Source organism: Lonchura striata, chromosome 10 (genome assembly GCF_050655825.1).
Source record: "Lonchura striata isolate lonStrDom1 chromosome 10, ASM5065582v1, whole genome shotgun sequence".
NCBI lineage: Eukaryota > Metazoa > Chordata > Aves > Passeriformes > Estrildidae > Lonchura > Lonchura striata.
In genome coordinates, this window is record NC_140712.1 from 13,994,756 (window position 1) to 14,015,813 (window position 21,058).

General features: G+C 41.3%; 1 protein-coding gene and 1 long non-coding RNA gene across 12 annotated transcripts in view; one reads left to right on the top strand and one right to left on the bottom strand.

Moving 5' to 3' along the window:
• Window positions 1–3,845, top strand: part of SEMA6D (semaphorin 6D) — a 31,091-nt gene extending 27,246 nt beyond the window's left edge. For all 10 annotated transcript variants that reach the window (XM_021537467.3, XM_021537475.3, XM_021537473.3 and 7 more), the window contains one exon: window positions 170–3,845. In XM_021537467.3, the coding sequence (XP_021393142.2) occupies window positions 170–1,473 (1,304 nt within the window). In that variant the 3' untranslated portion in view covers window positions 1,474–3,845. The remainder of the gene's footprint in view (window positions 1–169) is intronic.
• A 683-nt stretch (window positions 3,846–4,528) lies between these two features.
• Window positions 4,529–21,058, bottom strand: part of LOC146766526 (uncharacterized) — a 40,933-nt gene continuing 24,403 nt past the window's right edge. The window contains exons 2-3 of one of the 2 annotated variants that reach the window (XR_014957609.1): window positions 7,127–8,664; window positions 4,529–7,024 (exon numbers count right to left, since the gene is read on the bottom strand). This is a non-coding gene — a long non-coding RNA (uncharacterized LOC146766526). Of the gene's footprint in view, window positions 8,665–21,058 lie in introns of both variants that reach the window. The other variant, XR_014957608.1, reaches the window with a different exon arrangement.

The following is a 21,058-nucleotide window of genomic DNA, read 5'->3' on the forward strand; positions in this document are numbered from 1 at the left end:
GCATTCACCAGTGGAGTAGATTGCTGGATCCTACTGAGTTACACCAACACCATAGCCAGAGCACTTAAAAACACTTAATAGTCACTTCCATGAGGAAGGGTGCCTTCTTCTGAAATGTGTCAGTGTGAAATACCTGTGAATTTATGATATCCTGCCTGTCTTTTTGCAGGTGTGAGGTGGGAAGTACAATCAGGAGAGTCCAACCAAATGGTACATATGAATGTCCTAATCACTTGTGTCTTTGCCGCTTTTGTCCTGGGAGCCTTTATTGCGGGCGTGGCCGTTTACTGCTACCGGGATATATTTGTGCGGAAATCCAGGAAAATACACAAAGATGCAGAATCAGCTCAGTCCTGCACTGACTCCAGCGGGAGCTTTGCCAAACTGAATGGGCTGTTTGACAGTCCTGTCAAGGAGTATCAGCAGAACATTGATTCACCCAAACTGTACACAAACCTGTTGACCAGCAGAAAGGAGTTGCCTCCAAACGGTGATACCAAGTCCATGATGATGGACCATAGGGGACAGCCTCCAGAATTAGCTGCACTTCCAACTCCAGAATCTACTCCAGTTCTTCAACAAAAGACTCTGCAGGCTATGAAAAGTCAGTCGGACAAAACACATGGTAACCTCAATGCTTCACGAAAGGAAACCCCACTAAAAAGCCCTCAGTTTTTTCCTTCTAGTCCTCCACCCCACTCTCCTTTAAGTCATGGACATATTCCCAGTGCTATTGTTCTTCCCAATGCTACCCATGACTACAATACATCTTTCTCAAATTCTAATGCGCACAAGGCAGACAAAAAGATGCAACATATTGATCATCCACTTACAAAATCATCCAGCAAAAGAGACCACAGGAGATCTGTGGATTCCAGGAACACCCTGAATGATTTTCTGAAACACTTAAATGAAACTACTAATAATCCTAAAGCGATTATGGGAGATATTCAAGTGGCCCACCAGACTTTAATGCTGGATCCAATGGGCAATATGTCTGAGATCCCACCTAAGGTTCCCAACAGGGAGGCATCTTTATATTCTCCTCCATCGACTCTGCCAAGAAACAGTCCCACAAAACGAGTGGATGTTCCCACCACTCCTGCAGTACCAATGACCTCTTTGGAAAGGCAGAGGGGTTATCACAAAAATTCTTCACAGAGGCACTCAATATCTGCCCTTCCTAAAAACTTGAACTCACCAAATGGTGTTTTGTTATCCAGACAGCCAAGTATTAATCGTGGGGGGTACATGACTCCCACGGCAGGCACTAAGATGGACTACATGCAAGGGACGCCTGTCACCGTTCACCTCCAGCCTTCCTTGTCCAGGCAAAGCAGCTACACGAGCAATGGCACCCTGCCTCGCACAGGAATAAAGAGGACACCCTCCCTAAAACCTGATGTGCCACCAAAACCCTCATTCGTCCCTCAGACAACATCAGTCAGACCACTGAACAAATACAGCTACTAGGACATGTCTGAGTGTGGCACTGACCTGTACAGGTTGTGAAATGATATTGTGGTAGACACATAAGGCAGAGACTTGCTTGTTACTAAGTAGAACAAAGTGGCCAAAGAAACTGTCTTTACTTGAGCAACATCTGTGTCTTGCCACATGTAGCTGTAGCAAGACTTAGTGTATTTGCTACAAGCAAACAGAAAAAACAAAGGAAAGTGCTGGTCATTACATTTCTTTTGTTTGGAGCTAAGGAGACATGTAGCACAATGGGGTGGGGGCTACGTTACTGTTCTAAATAGCTAAACAACAGTTGTTGGGAAAAAATCAGTAAGCAAATACTTGAAAAAATGGGTTCCATTTTAGACTGCCATTAAGTGTGGTCATTCCCATTAAATGTGAACATTTTACTATGTATGCATTCACCTTGCCTCTTGCACAAATGTCAGAAAATGGTAATGTCTCAATGAATAGCTGGGTTAATAATCAATTTGCTGGAATTAAGTCTCTGGCCCAACTGTAGCATTATTTTTTTTTCTCTCCATGTGTGTGGCATTTTGTTTTTGCCACAGATAAAGCTGTGCGTGTGTGTGGATGTGTGTGTGTACTGTACACACTAGGATGTACTTAGATTCCCCATTGCATCTTTTATGCTATGGAATTGTTTACATTGAGCATGACAGAACAAACAGATGACTCTGCCTTCTGCAGCCCGCTGGGCTCAGCTCGGAGCCAGCTACGGATGAACTGCGCATCTCTGACAGCCTTCTGAGGGGAACACCTGGATGAAAGAGTCACCCAGTCAAAGAGTGCAGATATGTTTAATTCTTCATAACTGCTATGCTGCTATTGATTCAGAGCTGTGCATTTCAAATCTAGTGTTCTGGGCTGGAACGGGGGAGTTCTACTGTGTTTCCACAGTGCCTCCATCCAAAACCTGGCCACTGTGAACTTGAGCCCCTGTACTTCTCACTGAGGGCAGCTAATAGTCAGTTCACTTGGCAAATGCCTGTGTAACTGGAGAAGGTCACGTTTTTGTTGCATTTAATAACACCCTACACACTGATAGACTCTTGTCAATAAAAAAGGAGAAACATTAATTGGCCTGGCAGAAGCAGTCTGTGAAAACTCAAACAGTAGTGCAATCAATTTGTTTTTGTTGTGTAAAGTAAGGTTTGTTTTTTTCCAAAGTCATGCAGGTAATGACAATATTCTGTAAATATTATGTGTGAGTTTACCTGAATCTGTGCATTTTGTGCCTTATTCATGCAAATGATAAAAGTACTAAAAAAAAAATTAAATCTGTCAAGTGTTCTCACTATAGCACATATCTCCCGAGTGCCAGTTGTAAAACCTCTCAACAGCACCCGAAAAAAAAAAAAGATAAAACGCAAGAATAATTAATGGTAACTAAAGGCAGCCTACAATCCAAGAAGACAGCAGCATTAAATCACCTTACCATGATAAACATTCCACTCCAGCTCTCTGAAGGATCAAACAGTTATAATGTGAAATCAAATGAGGTTTCTAGGGTAATGGAACACCTGCTAAAGTTGTGTAAGCTATTTAGTAGGGTTTACAGTATCCACTTGCAGCTGATGTTCAACACAGATGGCTATTTTAGCTTGCAAACTACACACTACCACATTGTTTATTGAACATAACTATAGAAATAACCATGGCAGAGGAATATTCATTAATTAGTGGGACAAATAACTGCAACGGGTTTCAGAGACGGTGGAGATTTATATTATGTGTTCAAAGGGGAGAAAAGGTTAGTCACTAAAAACTGGATCTCTGTTACAGAACAAAGAATAAAGGATAGAAGTAGTCATTTTTTTTCTTGTAAGGCTGTAAGGGACATTTATTTCCTGAGACCTCTAGATCCAAAAATCAATGATCTTTCTTCCTAAACACTTCTGTCTTGCAACTAAAACACTACAGATTAATAACTATTAAAATGTACTCAGTTGTCAGAAGACAAAAACTGATCCGAATTCACTTTACAAATATTAATACAGACTTGTGTGACCCGGAAGATAAATGTATGTGAACCCTGATAACCTCCTGTAACATTGTGCTGCCTTGTAGATGGTAATGTGAGTTCTCTCAGTATTTATGTTGAAATTTCTAACATTCAACCTAGTCCTTATTCTGTTAATTTAATAATAAAAGATGCTTTATCCATTTGTGCAAAGGTAAACGCAGATTGTATCTTTTTTAATGGTACGGCATAAAAAAGTAACCCTTAAATGAAGCTGCTCTATTACTATAGAGTACTTTAACATGTATAGATATCTTGTAAACTTGTATTGTGGATGTGTAAATAATACGTTCTTTGGGTTTTTAACACCGCATGTAAAGTCAAAATAAAATATTCCCATGTAGTGAGTGTGTAATTTCATTATTAGTGCAGATGTGTTATGGGATTACTGTAGGGGAAAATCTCTGCTTGCCTTCAGCAGCTCTGCGAGGGGGGCGCAGAGCCCTCGGCCACTCCCTGGCCTGCGGGACTTGCAGAGGTGGGTGACACACACCAGGGTCCTGTGTCCTCTCCAGCCACACTGAGCTCTGCGTCTCTGGGGCAGAGTTTGGGTCTGTCGGTGACTTTCAGCCTTCTGAGGCAAATACAAAAATCAGAGTGACCAGCATGTGGTGACAGAGCTCAGTACAGAGTTGGGGATGCCCACACAACACCAACACCATGCGCTGAAGCTGATCCCTGGAGCTCCATCCAGGTTTCAGCTGGGCTCTAGTTCCTGCACACCCTTCTTATTAAGGTCAAAAAAATACCAATTTTGTACAAATACAGTACCGTATTGAAAGAATGTAGTGCGTTCTTTCTACAATGTAGATTACAAAAGGTAGAGCTAATTCCTGGCCAAATTAATTGCTGACTCACATAGCGGGATATTCCTAAATACTTATTAATGCTTAATATCTGAAACTCATTTCAGGCAGACAGTTAAAGCCCAACAGAAAAATAGATGCTCTATATTTAGTATGTGCCAACATCCCACAAAATTTTTAAATTATCAAGGTAACTTAGTATCAGAAAACAAATATAACGTTCTTTTAATTAAAAGTTTATTTTAGATAGTGGATATAAACTATTTTTTACAAGATTATGTTGTCAGGGTATTAATCATCTGAAATTACTGTGCACATTATAACACTACAATGGCACTATTTGTATCTTACAAAAAATTCTGAAGGGAAAAGAAATATGGTGCTTAAAAAATTCCAAAGCTATAATAGCTCAATATATATTTCCTAGTAACAAAGAAAATTTCTATTTTTTTGTTAGTATGGGGTTTTCTTCATTGGATTTCTTCATATATGAAATGAAGCATCAAACACATACAGCTCTCACAACATGCTGATTTCCCACTTTGAAATTAACTCTGCCTTTGACACCAGTGTCAGCCAGTGTGGCTAAAAGCTTTCCCTGTGGAGGGGCTGTACCTACCTGAGTCATCTTCAGCCAGGCTATTAAAGGTCACCATGAGAAAATTACAAATAACTGTTTTAGTGACATGTAAATGTGCATCTGCAGCACAAATCCAGGGATATTTTTTTGTTCAGAAAATGTCTCTATTTAAAATGTGTCAAGTGACCATTTTCTGGGGTTCCATGGGTTGGTTTGTATTGGACCAGCCTTCCCTTAACCAGTGATGTGGCTGGATGGTTGTAGCCAGACCATCATCCCCTAACATGCTCTGTTGGGCTACATGGTGCATGCAAACACCACATCTATTTATTTTTATTTTTAAATACATGCATATAAATATTAAGAATTTGTTAGAAAAACAAGTACAAGAAAACTCTCCCTTTACTAACAAAGATGGCTTGTATCCAATGATGATGCCAAAGCAGCCACCTACAGAAGCCCCATTCTGAAAGGGAACTTCAGCAATAAGAGAAAGCAAGAAAACAGTTTTTCTCCTCCGATGCTTTCCTGGGTCAGGCAGTTGGCTTTAAGCATCCTAAGGTCTCTTGTGAAGAACAATCCAAAGCCACAGGTGATAAAGGAAGGGTGCTTGATATGCCCAGGGTCACCCCAGCAAGAGGAGGTCCCAGCACTGGGATGTGGGGCAGGGCAGCTGTGGACACGGGGAGGGAAGAGGAGAGGCTCCAGCTCAACTCTGGCTTGCTTTGGGTTTTGTAGGAAAAATAGTTTTGAACAGAACACAGACAAAACACCAAAGGGCTGCAGGCCTGTGTTAGTGAGATGATTGCAAGAAAACCAATTTGTAAAGCTGTGAGTAGTTATCTCCATGACTGCACTGCCAGAACAAACCTATGGCCTTTTAAATTGGGGTCTTAAAGTAATCACAGTAGTTAGAAAAATCAGGATGCCTCTGTCTTAGTGCTGTCTTGCTAATGACTCACTCTGTGACCCTGGGAAGATTATGCAGGGTTTATGCAGTAAAGGCTCCTCAGAATGCAGTGGCTTTAGTTGGTGTGATCTGTGCTGTTTTCTTCTTAATGTTTCCTTCTCTGTCTCTGATTCTGACACTAGCAAGGACATCTTGCAGGTAAATAAAGGGAAAGAGAAATACCTTCCCATCTGGGAAAGGTTAGTATTTGCAGGAGTAGGGAAGAGTTGGTTGGTATTTCCCCAGGTGCCTATTAATTTCATGGCATGGAAAAATATTTTTTAAAAATTGATCACTATAAAGTACCTCATAAATGCAGCATCTGGACTTCAGCTGGGATGTGCAAGCTTTTCATATAAAAAGTACTACCAGGAGACCAACATACCAAGACTGCATTTGTTGTTCAAATGTCATCATATCACAGTATAAAAGAGCAAGAAAGCAAAGGATTTGGGAGGGAAAAAAACCACATTAAATATTTAATTCGATTCAACTTTGCTCAGAGAAGTAGAGATTCTTGCCTTTTTATTCAGCCCTGCTAAAATTCAGCTGGTGTGAGGACCTGACTGTCCAGCCATTGCTGCCTGCTTTCAAACACTTTCACAGGCATATTGCATTGGCCTGACACACATCTGAAATTATAATCTGTCCCGCGCTCTCAACTGAGAAACTGTTTCTACTCTGCCTGAAACTAAATTTATTGGGAGCTCTGATTTTATTAGTGCATTCTGAATTCATCTGAGGGCCTGATTTATGGTCTCCTCACTTGCTTTTCTCTGACAGTCACTAATAACTTTTTTGAGCTCTTCTCATTAAAATTGTAACTACATCCCAGCCTGTGTCCTACAGTGAAGGCTGCTGACCGAAGCACAGGTGCTAGAGAGTCCCCATGTTTAGGTATGGATTGAGAATTCCTTGAGCTGCAATGAGGGCACTGCATCCTCCCTACCAGACTGGTACTTCTGCCCTTCGTGTCAGCCAGAAAGTGTTGCTTAAGCTCCTGTAAGGGTAGGGGAGGACAAGAAAAGCTACCAAATAGACAAGCTGTCCTGGCCATTTTCAGTAATGATCCCCGTTTGTCAACATAAAAGGAATTTTATGACAGAAAAACTTAATGGCCAAAATCTGCACATATCTTGCTGTCCTTGTTTTGAGAATGAGAAGCTGTTTTCCAGGGCAGAGTCTCACTGCACAAAAAAGAGCAAAGAATACCAGTTCTCAATGAAGGCCCTTCTGCAGGATCATACCTGGCTGTAATAGCTGTTTTGTAAATTTTTCCAGCAGCTGACCTTAGCCATTGGCAGAGGCAGTCCATGAGCTCAGTGGTTTGCTTCTGCAGCAGTATTGACAGCCTCTAACATATGTCTGTTCCTGCAGAGAAATGGACAGCTGCCTAGTAAGAGAAGAAAGGTGGCAACTGGCTTTTAATTTGGGTCACTTCAAGCATAGGGTTATTTCTAAAATCTTTGATTTACAATACTGGCCTCACATAAGGAAAAAATAATCAGAAGCAGATCAGAGCACATGAATCATAAAAGCAATGCATAAGCTAGCTGCACATTCCTTTTCTGTGCACTGACTATCCATGTGATTGCTCTGATTTCCTCAGGAATACATTTTGGTCAATTAACAGCCTGAGATTTTTGTTTTGTTTTGTTTTGTTTTTGTTTTTGTTAGAGACTGATGGCAAATTTTTATGATCAGGTCGTGCTGTATAACTATGAATGGCCATTAGTCACAGGTTATCGTGCCTGGCCAACATTTAGGTGAGAGAGAAGCACTTCCAGTATTAATGTGGTGTGTGAGAATTGATTTCTGTGAAAGCTTGTGCATGCAGCTCTAACATTCAGTTTCTGTCACTGCTGCTTGGGTGAAATACTGCCTCCATCGAGGGAGATGGCAGAGCTGCATGGGGCCAGGCCTTTGCCCTCACTCACTCAGACATCCCCAGAAAGCAATTGTTAAGGAGATGTGAGCAAGGCCAAAGCAAAACAGGATGCACATCTGCAGGAAAGCATTTGCAGCCCCCAGCATCATCTCTGGCCACAAATGTTTGATAGCGATCAAGGCTTCAGGGTAAGAAAAATGTCTCTGTAGGAATTACCTGCTTTTTCTGGAGAGTTGGAGAGTTTTGCAGCAGGTACTGTCAAAGGAACTGAACAGGCTTGCTTGGTTCAGCTGACATTTTGTGTGTGAAGTCCTCTTGCCATCCCTGGACCACCATGTGTGTGGCTGCAAGTCTGCTTTTAAATTCGCTAGCAAATCCCATCAAATATTGGACTCAACTGGGACATAAGAGAAAAGCCAGGTGAAGGTACCCAGAGAGCTCATTGAGACTGCTGGGAGAGCACTCCTGGTACTAACAAGAAGCAGAAGAAGGCGTCTTGAGTTTGTTTCACTTCTACTAGTAAATCAGGCACACCTAAATATCAAAATCACAGAATGATTGAGGTTGGATGGGATCTCTGAGATAATCTGTTTCAAGCCCCCCTGCTTAAGCAGGGTCACCTGGAGCTACTTAAACATTCAGGAAATCACTGACCTGAGCTAAGACCCTGGACTGAATGACAGTAAAAATGATAATTCACTCTTAAAACCCTTTCTAGAAGAACTTTAAATTAGGAAGGTCTTCTAGCAGACAGGTGAAGTCTTCCTTCTACCCAGACTGAGGGGAGTTTAGATATCCAACTACTCTTTTTATTGCAGCACTTACTTCTCTTTGACAAGCATAGAGTGCACATCTCAAACAGTCCTTCTCTGTTCAGATCCCAGAGGATATCTGCCGATCCTAATGCACAGCGCACCGTTCTCCGTGCAAGCCTTTCATCTGAAATGACATCACGATCAAAGGCAAGGTTATACAGAGTGCAACACACTGAGAAAGTCATGTGATATTTCAGAGCTGCTTCATTACTGGGACGAGAGTTCAGAAAGTACTTGAAAATGACATTTTACTATACATGATATGTTCCATATTACAAGCATTCCTTGCTAGTCCCTGCTGCTTCAATTAAACTGCAGTACTTGGTAAAAGACTGGAACCAAACTCCAGGTAGAATTGCTCCCCATACTCTGAGGGAGGGGATACATCTCAAAAGGCTCTAATAAAAACGGTATTCTAGACCAGGAGGGACAAAATAACTCATAGGGCACAAAGCAAGATCAGTTGTCAAAAATTTACTTTTTGTCACATTTCAGATGAAAACCATTTAGAAACCTGTTGTCTTAACTTGATGGCAAGAGGGAAGAGAAAATGTTTGCTCTGAAACTGGTTGGCAGAATGGACAGCTTTTTGATGTTGGCTTCTAATAAAATTTTGCACAAATGCCACCCAAATAACAATGTCAGCAGTTTCTATCTAAATCCAGTACTGGAGCTTTTACACTCCTCCTTGTGTTCTCTGAAACATAGTCTAATTTGCTTCACACAGAACAATAACTAACCTGTCATGAAGCTGCACTTTACTATTTTAGTGGTTGTTTGGTTTTTCATAAAGTCCTTTCAATGAAGGCTTCTCTCCTGAACTGCTCCTTTGTAGGATACTCCAGCCCCACTCCCCTCTGCTTCAGATGCAAAGTGAAGTCAGGATAAGAGGATCTCAGCTTCAAAAGGGCAGATTTCACCTTTGTTATGCCACCCAGACTTACCCCCAAGCTTGTCACAGCATGAATGACAAAACAGAACCTTCTCCAGGATGGTTCCCCGTTAAGTCCTTCCTATCAAGCACAGGCTCCTTCATCTCATCAGTGTAACCCAAGTATTGACATTTTTCTCTGAAAATTTCCCCAGATCTCCATCAAACACCCATAAGTAGCTAGTCCATAGTAAGGTCAGTGAGAGCAGTGGGGCAACAGACCCAAACCAGGGATCTGAAAGCAAGTTTGGAAAACTGACAGAAACCAGCAGAGGATACATGTCTAAATGCCACTCATGCCTTTGAAAATTCCCTCAGCTGTTAGGCCTACTTAATCCTTGCTCTCTGTTCAGACATTAACAAAGACACCAGCTCTGATGTGTTACATTCACCCTGTAGACATAGGGAAGACCCATGGTATCACTGGACAACACATCAAATCTCCTAATCCCAGCCCTACAGACACTGACTAGCTAATGCCTCCTGATGACAACAGAATTTCAACCAATAACCACAGACTTACAAAGTCCCTAATATCTTGTTTAAGAATTTCTCTACTATCCAAGGTTACAGAATCTGTTTCCATTTTGGGGGCTACTGTCCTCATTGGGGTTTTCTGCTGTCATGGCTGTTGTTTTAAAATAAAGCAATTCTGGAATACTAATAAGTCTATGTGAATTCTTTTCCCCCTAAGATTATTACAAACGCTGACATTAAATGTACTAGCCTGAACTCAGTTTCTGTCTGATTTAATAAATTTATGCCAGCCAACCAGCAATTTTTTTTAATTAACCCTGGAGGTTAAATGGAAGTTTACTAAAATGAGAATATGTTAAATGAATAATTTCTCTTGCCTTCTTTCAGAAAGTCTCTTTCTTACCCCAATAATCAGTTTAGCTGCAAAGAGATCAATAAGGTCTTTCAATTCAATGAGTAGAAGGCATACATTAAAAGGTTGGTAACAAACTGGAGAAGATATTTCAGCTTTTATGGAGTCTTTTGACACTAAATCTATCTGCTAAAAATTCTTGAGAAAAGGTTACTGCCCATACACTAATATTGCCAAATGGCATAATTTGTTAGCACTGCTTGGGAAGATATCCTGGCATTTATCCACAAACACAAGTCTTGTCTGTTAAATCCTCATTACAGAAGAAAACACACTTTTAATCTTAAAGTGTAAAACAGCTTCAGAAGCCAACCATAGCTGGCTCTTCCTGTGCCATAAATGAGCACAGCAGTTTATACTTTCCTAGACTGTAAAATCCCAGTTGAATTCTGCCCTTCCCATGAAGGAGACTCCCACCTAACACACCAGGCACGGTGTGTGCAGACCAATGCCCTGCACACACCCCCTTGACACTTCTATTAGGGACCTGTCTCCACACAGGAACTGGGTATTGCTCACCCCAGGGGTGGTCACTCACAACAGTTCAGTGCAGATCATGCTTGTGAGCTAAGATTAAATCCACATGATTTAGTGTCAGTCTCACTGAAGGACATGGAACAGTATAAAACCCTTCAGTTGTATCCTCCTTTGGGCTGTAATTATACCAATAGCTTTAGATCATTAAATGTACCCATCATCATACTTCTATCGATCTCAAACCAAACGTGCAGGCTCCCATGGAGAAGGAGTGAGTTTTTAAGAGAGTTGAACTGGAACAAGAACTCAATGACAGCATTCATGCAGAGCAGCAGAGCTGAGCTATGCAGCTCCCAGCAGAGCAGCCAGCATGTTTATATCCACTGCAGGAAGATGTGTTCCGAGAATTTCATGCCGCAGAATCCTCTCCATGGATTTAAATCCTCAGAGACACAGAAGTCTTGATTTATTCCTGTGATACTTCAGTAAAACAGAAATCACCTGCCAGATGTTTCTAGTCATGTTTGTCAGGAATTTACTATCACTGGTTCAGTTCTGATCACAGTCTTGAGTTTTCCTCAGTGGCCCCATTTAGTTCTTGTTAAGTAAACACAACTAGCACTCAGGAAAGTGCTCAAAGTAAAGCGCTTTATATGAGGTGCCTGACTGAAATAAGCATTTCAATTAGATTCATTAAGTAAGTTATTACTTGCTAATTGAATAGCAACAGACTGCTAAGGATCACTTACTGAGGTCTAATAAGTATGTAAGAGTGAAATCTACTCTTCATGTAATTCCATCAGCAATAAACTAGTATAATTATCTTCTTACTAACAAACTTAAATTGTGGGGAATGTTGAGGCAGATAATTGGCACTTAGGAAGATACCTATAGCAAGTTAGTGGGGTATCAATTAACATACTTATGAAACGTCAGTTTAAACTCTGAACAAATAATTTATACCAATGGGCTCGGGTTACTTACTTTAAAGCTATTTAAATGCTTAAACATTCATGTTCAGAGAAAAAATTAAAACAAGTCCTCTCACTGCTCTTCCTAAAAAATTATCACATATGCTTAATTTCCAGGTGCATAACCTATGAATTACCTTCCATAACCATCAGTAAGGACTCTAGGGGTGCTGGCTATAAATCCTGACATGTGAGTGGTTCAAGGACCTGTTTTCCCAGGGTGCTGTCTGCTCAGGAGCATGCTTGCCTTCCACCCCTCACTCTCTAAATCTGAAGCCTATTTAGCAATCTATTTTCACAAAATTGTGCTTCTAAAGGAGTGTTAATTACCTGAGAAAGAGCTAATCCCTGCTCCCTGCACTTTCAGACTCAACCATCACAGGACTTCACCTTAGTTTGATCAAATTAGGGCTCATACCCCATTACTGTGAAGTCTCATTTTATTACATGAAGAAAGAATCTGAGGCACCAAAGCAGCAACTTTTGTCCAGAGATGACATGGAAAGACCTCATGGTATCAGTTCCTTTACCCAGGAGCTATTAGATAATGTCTACGCCATCTGGACCAACCAACCTGAGTGAGGAACAACAAACATAGTAATTGTCTGGTCAGGAGAAGCAGCAAGAGAACCAACATTCATGCCTCTAGTCCTGGGACCTTACCACAGCTCCATCTTTTCCTAAAGATATTCTCCAGATGTTTTGGAAATTCTTTGTCTTCATGTTAGAAATTGAAATCTCTTTGCTCTCTGACTTAATATGCAGTTTGGCTGCAGGAAATGAAGCATTTTGCAATGGCATGGTGTGTATGGAGCACTACTGTTTGTATGCAAAGCCTGAGCCCTCAAACCCAACAGAGGCCTTGGGAAGAAGGCAAGAAACTCCCACTTCAGGGAGCAAGGGCAGCTCATGGTGGCAGAGGTGTAGGACTGGAGCCTCAGTGCAGGTGTTTGCCTGCAGTGAAGGTGGAGGCAGAGGCAGGGAGCTGGGAGGATGCCAGGCAGAAACCAGGCAGGAGCATTGAGGACAGCAGGCAAGAGTCCCCAGCTGGGCACACCAGGGTGTGGAGCAGGCAAGGTGGAAGGGAAGGGGAGTACAGGACTGGGGCCTGAGCTTGGGTGAGGAGGACAGGAGGGCCAGGAAGCAGGAAGTTACTGGCAAGGGTAGCAGTACTTGCCATTTACAGGGTATCTGTGCAAACCAATTTTAGAAACTTCTATTTTAAATTGGGTTCACCCCTCCCCCTTCCCCACATACAGAAACACACACTGATCCATCATCTATTTTAAAAAATTGTCAGCATATCCTCGTCAGCTAGCTGTGATTTTTTTTTTTCAGCTATGCCAGCAAAAGCCCTAATGTAGACGCAAATATAATATGAGCAAAAGGGGAAAAAAACTTTATTTTTGCCAGTGCAGCTTCTTTTGCTCAGGCAACTGATACAAGGTATATTTTTGCAGGTTTTTTTTCCTAGTGTAAGCTTCTGCACTCTGAGTAATTGCACTGTCAGTACAGCTGTGCACTATGTTTAAAAAAAGTGTCCACAAGACCTTAAATTGTGTTGGGGAAAGGACAGCACCCAGCACTGTGAAATCCTGTCAGTGCCTGAAGCTCATAGGTATGAATGAAATAAAAATAAAAAATAATCCAGAATTTCAAGTCTGCCATTCCCAAGCTCCAGAGAAATGGCAGCCAAATTTTCCTCATTCCCCAATCTTCCCAAGAAGCAGCTTCAGCCCAGTGCAGCACTGCAGGCAATTAATGCCTTCTTAGAGTAAATTATATCCTAAAACTTAGAGCTGGTTCAGTGTCCAGAAGCTGAGAAGTATGAGAAGGACTTTTCTGTTCAGTATGAATGGAACAGAGCTAAAGCATCTAGAGGGAAAGGCAATCTCAAATTATAAATAATGCAGAAACTCCAACGTACCTTTTAAAGCCTCAGTCCCCTTATAATTTAATGTTTGAAATGCTATGCTATTCCTTTGGAAGCTTTTCTCTCTCCACTGCTGATGATGGTCCATCTTCTTAGACACTTGAATAATGTCTCTCTTCCTCTTGTAACACCTTTTTTGACTGCTGCTCATGCATAGTAATGCTAATAATCTTGCAGCTTTCAGCAACATTTTTCTTCCTTTAAATGAAAGTCTGGTTTTATGCAGGGCTGTTTTGTTCAGTACCTTGTCTCCTGCATGCCCCTTTCACTGCACAGGGTACCTGTGTACATACAAATGTCTATTTACTGCTGCCCATTATGAGCTGTTCATGTTCAATTTAGCAGCATGCAGGAGAATGGGACTAATTGATTACCTATATTGTATAAACTTTAGCAAAGCATAAATGATACAGTCAAGATTAGATTGCCATTATATTCACTATTTTACAAATCTATATTTGAGCATAATCCCTCCCAAAAGAACTTATACCATCATTAACTAGGGACCTTGTGCATGTGAAATGGACTTGATACCCAGCAAATTATACAGCAGATAATACCATGTGCAGTCAAGTAGAAGGATATATTTTATACTACCTGACAACCACAGAGTTTTACACTTCTTTCTTTAGAGAAGATGAATTCAGATCCTATCATCTCCTAAATGTAATAACGTAAATATAGACAATAGATAGGTATTAAGCTCATTTGTCAAGGGAAACCGGGCAATTAACCTCAGGTCATGAAGCAAAAAAGGACAAGAAAAGCAAACAGAATCCAAAATGTAACTCTTAGTGCAGTCCTATAACTGGTGGGGACCACACTAACGTGCTTTGTGCTTCTAAGTTATTTTTAAGCACCTTCTCAGTCATCATTAAATGTTAAAAGGATCTTGTATCTTTGGAAAGGGTGCAGTTGAAGATCCTGGCTATTTCCAAAGCTTCCTGAAATAGAAATCCTCACGTGTAAATGGCCAGTATAGAATTACAACTGCATTTTATATAAATAATTCTGGTAGGAAACCTGGACTAAAATCATTCTAATGACTTTGATACAAGTGCACAGTTGGTCTGTGAACTTGCAGCAACTGCAAAGAGTAATCACGTTAATCTGAACACTATTCCAATGGCAGCTGACAACGAAATGAACACCAAAGTAGTCAGCTCTGGCCTCTCCTGCTTATTTAACCAATGTTCCTGCTGCACTTAATATTATCACTGTAAAATCCAGAGAGAACCCTTCTCCTTAAATATAGTCTGGAGACAAAGTCGTAGGCTGCATTCTCAGAAACAGTCACACACTATTAAAACAAAAGAAGCAAATTATAAACAAGAGCTTAGAATAAAGGTGAAAAACACAGACACCTTCAAAACATTGAACATCATTACAGCAAGTGCCATCATTCGCTTTCCCTTTGAGTTGGTGTTAACAAGTAAAGTATTTTACTTGTCTTTGTTTACCAGGAGAATATAAATACTGCATAAACTACATCTTCTTGCCAACTAAGCTTTGTCTGCAGGATGGCAGTTTGTTCTAACTATGCTTACACTTTCAAAGAGTTGAAAGCTGAGTGGCTGAGCAGGAAAAATGTAGAATGCTATATACATGTGAAATGCATTCTTCATGAAATAAGTACTTGAGAAACCTTAAATAACTCAGCTGGAGATTGCCCAAAGGTCTGTGCTGCTCATCAGGATCTCACTCCAACAAGTATTTCATGAAACACCTGAATTTGGAGCCTAGATCCTAGCCTAAATAGAGGCTTCCTAGGGGATTTAAAGCCACCCTTCCTAGGAAGATGATCACAAAAGCTCTCAGGTCTTTCTGAGGTGCAAACTAGACAATCCAACAGTGCCCTGCCTAGGCCTTCTGTGTGTTCTGGCTTCCCTAATTTTTCCCAGAGAAGCCCCTCTTCCTTGTGTTCAGAGTGGCTGCCCAGAGCTCTGCAGGCTCCCTTCAAGGAGCCAGCTGCCCCATGCCTTGATGCACTAACACCAAAGCAGCGGGGATTCTGGTGAAACCTTCCTGTTCTGGGTACAGCATTGCCAGGCAGGGTTGTATAAACACTTACAGTGCCTACAAGCTTCACAGGGCCACCCAGCTTCCATACACCCAGTATGGAATAATTTTATACACAAGAGCTTCAAGATGTCTCAATGCTAGGTCAGCCACAGCACTGAATAGGCTCCTCATGGATATTCTTGCAGAGCAAACATCGAGTGACAACAGGGGAAGGTTCTTGCATTATTGTGTGCTATTTCATGGGGACAGAAGAAAAGCCCCATCTGTCCTTAGCTGCCCACCAGGCAGGCAGGGGGGTTTCAGCCAATTCAGCATGAGCTGATCTAAACTCAACTGTTTCAATCTGCCTATGATTGGCTGGTTCTGCCTCCAGAGCTGCAAGCTGCCTGGAGATCTGCTCTTAAGACCTATGGATTGAGCAGAAGTAGGAATAGTTTCAATTGGATTTGAGCAAAGATGGAGCTGGGCCTATGAAAGAAATTATATCAAAATTTGTCTGTAAATCAACCTAAGGACAAAATGCCCTGAGTGTATTTGCCTTGCTTGAACAACCTAATTCTAATTTTCCATTTCCCATGGAAGAAAAACAAAAGAAATTGTATGCCTAAGCATGGCTCCTCTCTCTAATACAAACTGGGCTGTACTCCACAGATTGCTGGATGAAAAATTAGCATCAAGTACCAGCATGCAGTGTGTAACATCTGGAAAAAAAATATAGAGCTATCTTCATTATATTTTAGAAGAGAAGAGAAAACTGTAAATGGTAACAGGTAAAAGAATAAATTCTAACAGATTGTACATTGTCAGGCACTCTATTTGTAGCTGTGGAAAACCTGATAATAAAGCACACTATATAGCACCTCAAAGTTCAGACATCAGCAGAAACAAGGCAGCCCCCATGGAGAGCTTCCATGCAATATGGGCTTTTAAAATGGCAGCTCCCCACAGGTAAGAAGCAGTCTGGACGCTTTGGAGAAAATCTGAAAATGTTTAAAGGATCAAGGTATAGCTTTGAGTAAGATATTCCTTTTTTTGTATCTTTGGGGGATATTTTCCTTGTTTTGTGCATTACATAAAAGAGAGTGAGGACACTTTACTTATTATTATATCCTTGATAAGCATATATTCTTAGGAGAATAAAGCAAGGATGATTAGAAAGCAAAAACAAAGGAGACAGGAGGAATTCTAGGGACAAAATGTTCTTGACTGGCTGTGGAGAAAAAAAAAAATCAAGAGCTGCAAAACAGCAGCCCCTGTTATTTGCAAACACGTACCAAGGAGGCTGAGAATAGATCCAATGACAGCTGCAGCCTAATTGATAGGAGACTCGCCTAACAGGTTGTCAGACTGCTGCATGGCTTCAGTCCAGGCCACGTTGCTGGAGGCGCAATGTTAGAAATACTGACAAACGTTTACTAAAAATAAATAAAAAATATTCCAGGGCAGAGGGAAATATGGCTCCAAGTGACTACTTGCAAAATTGTGTTAGATCTCTAGGAAAGAGGAAAGCAAGCGGCAAAACGTGTGAGTCCCCCCAGGGCCTGCAGGACAGACGCAGGCAGCCTGCCAAGGCACTCCAGGATTGTGCTGCCTGTCAGGAACGTTGGCTCTGGGTGTGCTGAGAGCAGCTCTCCACAGAGGCAACAAAAATAACCACCAGATCAGCAAAGAGCACAATCAAGAGAGTTGACTGGCTGCAAAAGAAAATTATATTAGATGTATAGAGATGGATCTGTTTAATGGTAGAAAGGAAACCACAGGGCAAGCCTTTGAGCTCTTTTTTTACTCACCCAGAAAAGGAAGTATGGTTTCCTTGGCCAGTAGGAACGGGAAAAACTATGAGAGAGTTAAGAGTGAGTTAGGTGGGCCCTCAGCCCATCTCATGCAACACACTCACAGCAAGTCACATTTGGGAGTGTTTGAATGCATTCAGCTACATGCTAGGGCAGAAAGCTTGAAAGAATCCTTGGTCTTGAGCTCCCAAGGCAGCAAGGCATCCAAGCAAGCTGCAGAGCAGAGAGGTGAACAAGAGAAAGCTAAAGCAGAAGGAGAAGGGCGGGGAAGTGAGAAGCCACATGGATGAAAGCCTGCTAGGACTGTGAAGACTGCTCGCTTTGAAGGAGATCCAACCTTGGTAACGCTGAGACTATGTGGGAGGAAAACAATCTTCTGAAGGTAACACCTAACATTTTAAGAGGCACCTAGGGCAGGAATATTGCTGTGCATGTGTGCACAGAGGAACAGTGGGACATGAGTACATAGTCCCTCTGGATTTACTAGGACTACTGATCAGACAAGTAAAGTTGATGCCTGAAGAGAACTGAGAAAAACAGCACTGGCTGAGTTCTCTATCTCTCTTCGTTGTTTTGGGATTACTGCACTTGACACTTCTCTGTTAATCTCTGGTGATAATCAACAAATTAACACATTCAGAATTAATTCGCAAAAACATACTTCATTAATTTCTATAGAAAGGAACTTGGGACCAAGCACTTTCTTTACTTGGTCATGCCCTGATATTAATTTCTGTCTCTGAGAATGTCCAAAAACATTGTAAAATACCCATAAATAACGTTATGCAGAACTCACCAAATAATTTGAAATAACAATAAACTCATAAACCTCCCCATCTTCATGCACTGCAAAAGAGAGGAAAAATGCAGCCAGGAATCATTTGCTGCTCTCTCCTTTATTAAAATTGACATTAGGTCTTTATGATCCCTGAACTTAAACTCAGAGGGCACCGAGTTTTTCTACAGCAACATACAGAGATCTAACAGAGGGCCACCATGAAAATCCGTGGAGAAGCCATATGGCTAACAACTCTCCAGGGTACATTCAATATATGCTCCTCAGCACTGAACAATCCCTAGATAGCTAAGGAGAGCAAGAAAATTACTCACAAGTCAGGGCAGTCTGGATGGGTGGAGCTCACTGCAGCCAAGGGTGCTGCTATGTGACAGCGAGGCACTGGCAGAAATGGGTTTCAGAGGTAGGTTTCTGCAGAAATCTGAAATCCCAGCCTCCTCATCACAATCTCCCCCTGAAGAGCAACTGCTAGGAGATTCCTTCTCCTTTACTATGTAACTTCAGAAACTGCTTCCAGTATGGAAAATACGGAAAAACAAAGAAGAAACTCAGAGCAAGAATAATGAAAAAACATTACTAATAAATGGAGCCAAAATTCTCAAAAGTTTTATGCTTGGTGGATGCCTGTGCACATACAAATACCCAGTTTATGCATGCTGACAAATCAAAAGACTGTCTGATAATTACAGCAGGAGATGAGCCTATTTGCAAGCTTCACAACCAAATCACCTCTGGATTGTGCACCTTCTGAGGGTATCAAATTAAGAAAATGAAATCACACAAAACTTTGCTACACATTCACAGCCCAAAATCTGGCTTAATCCATTAGTTACCTCCTCTGCTGTTAACTTTAATGAAAACTCAGTCCCTCAGCCATGGGGAATGCAAAGTTTTGCGTCATAAGGCCTAATACTCAGTACAGTCCAAGGTGCTGTGTGGGAGAGAAGACTGCAGACAGAACCACTATTTCTGTATTGTTTATGAAATAGGCTCTCTGAAGAGTATCCTTGCATCACATTACTGCAGGAATGGTATTACAGCTTTTGCTGGAAAACAAGCATCTCAATTTTTCACATGAAGTTTTTTTCCCCCTTTATAAAATCCTCCAACTTGGACTGGGTGAAATTTAGAAGCATGATCCCCTTATTGACCTTAATAGAAACAAGATTGAGCTCTATAATAAGCTTTTATTTAAGGCAGACAGGCTCCTTTGTACTGTGGTTTTGTAACTTCACTGGACCTTAGAAAACATTAACTTGTTTTGAATTCGCAACACTACTCCTTAAATAGTGGACTCTCACCCCAGAGAGTAAGGATGTTGGAACACTGACCTCCCCCATCCAGGGACTTTGATCATGAGTTTGCATCCCAGAACTGAAGGTCAGGTTTAGATCTCAGCTCAGTATATGAGCACATAGTGGGAGTGAGGAGTTATTTTCTAGGGCATGAGTCAAATGCTCCATGCTGATAGAGAAAATCGTATGGTTTCTGAATATAAAGGAGTTACTGCTTCTTTACAGCCAGTCCACTTCAACAGAAACCTCTGCAGGAAATAATGTGGAACACTTTCTTACTGAGCAAACTACTGAAAAATCTTGTTTATTGACAGGGAGCAGGAGATGTGAGCTAGCAGAGCACAGGAATATGCAAATACAGTTTGGAGTTTTACCATAAAAATATCTTTCTGCTTTTAAATGGAACAAACTGTAGTTAGTCCATTTCCCCAGACAGTATAATCAGAATTTTTGAAATGCCATTAATTATTCATAAATTGCATCTGTGTCATCCCCCCCCCAAAAAAAAAAAAAGCTCATTTAGCCACAGTGCTCAAAATTCAAAAAAGGTCTGCATATGTCAGAAGGGGATCCAAAGCCCCATACACCAAAATGCCAGATATGCACATTTGAAGCTCCATCCCTTATTGGAGCATAAATCCTGGGCAAAGCTGCAGGAATCTTCAGCAGGGCTTCAACACTCAAACTGACACAGCCACCTTCTGTATAGCTTTTTTTGAGCTTTCAAGCACTCACCTGAGATCCTGCTATGCTACAACCAACGAGCATTTGATTCATCTTTCACCTAAAGAAAAGTATTTTCTACCATGCTTTCAGTAGTATAGTTTATAATTAATTCATAACTCAAGTGATTTGGGTTTCAGTTACCATTATTCAAGGCTGACATACAGCAGGGATTTGCACCACAGGACAAGGCCATTTGTTGACCATTCCTGACACTCTCCAACATAGCAACAGATCTGCTCAGGAGCATCCTCTTTACAATTTGAGAACTGCAATCTCCGACTGTGTTCCTTCAGCAGGTTCACACTTTCCTTTGGCTATGACAGTAAAACTCATCTCTGTGGGATACTACCCAGGACAAAACTGTGCAAAGAACTCCCCAGAGCCACAGTGCCTTACAGTCCTGCTGTCCCTGCTAAATGTATTTCTAGTATTAAATCCAAATCCCAGCATAGATGACGAGAACAAAAAATCCAACTCCCTACTATAAACACCCTAAACAGCCCTTTGTAGCCCAAGTGACTGTTATTGGGAGGTAATAGATGATACAATTCACAACAGACAATGCTTTCAGGTACTGTTGGAGGAAGTGCAAAAACATTATACAGTAGAGCACTGTTGCCATATCCTACAAGATCATTAGCACAGTGTTCTACCTTTGTCCTTTAGCACTTTTAGGATCAATTCC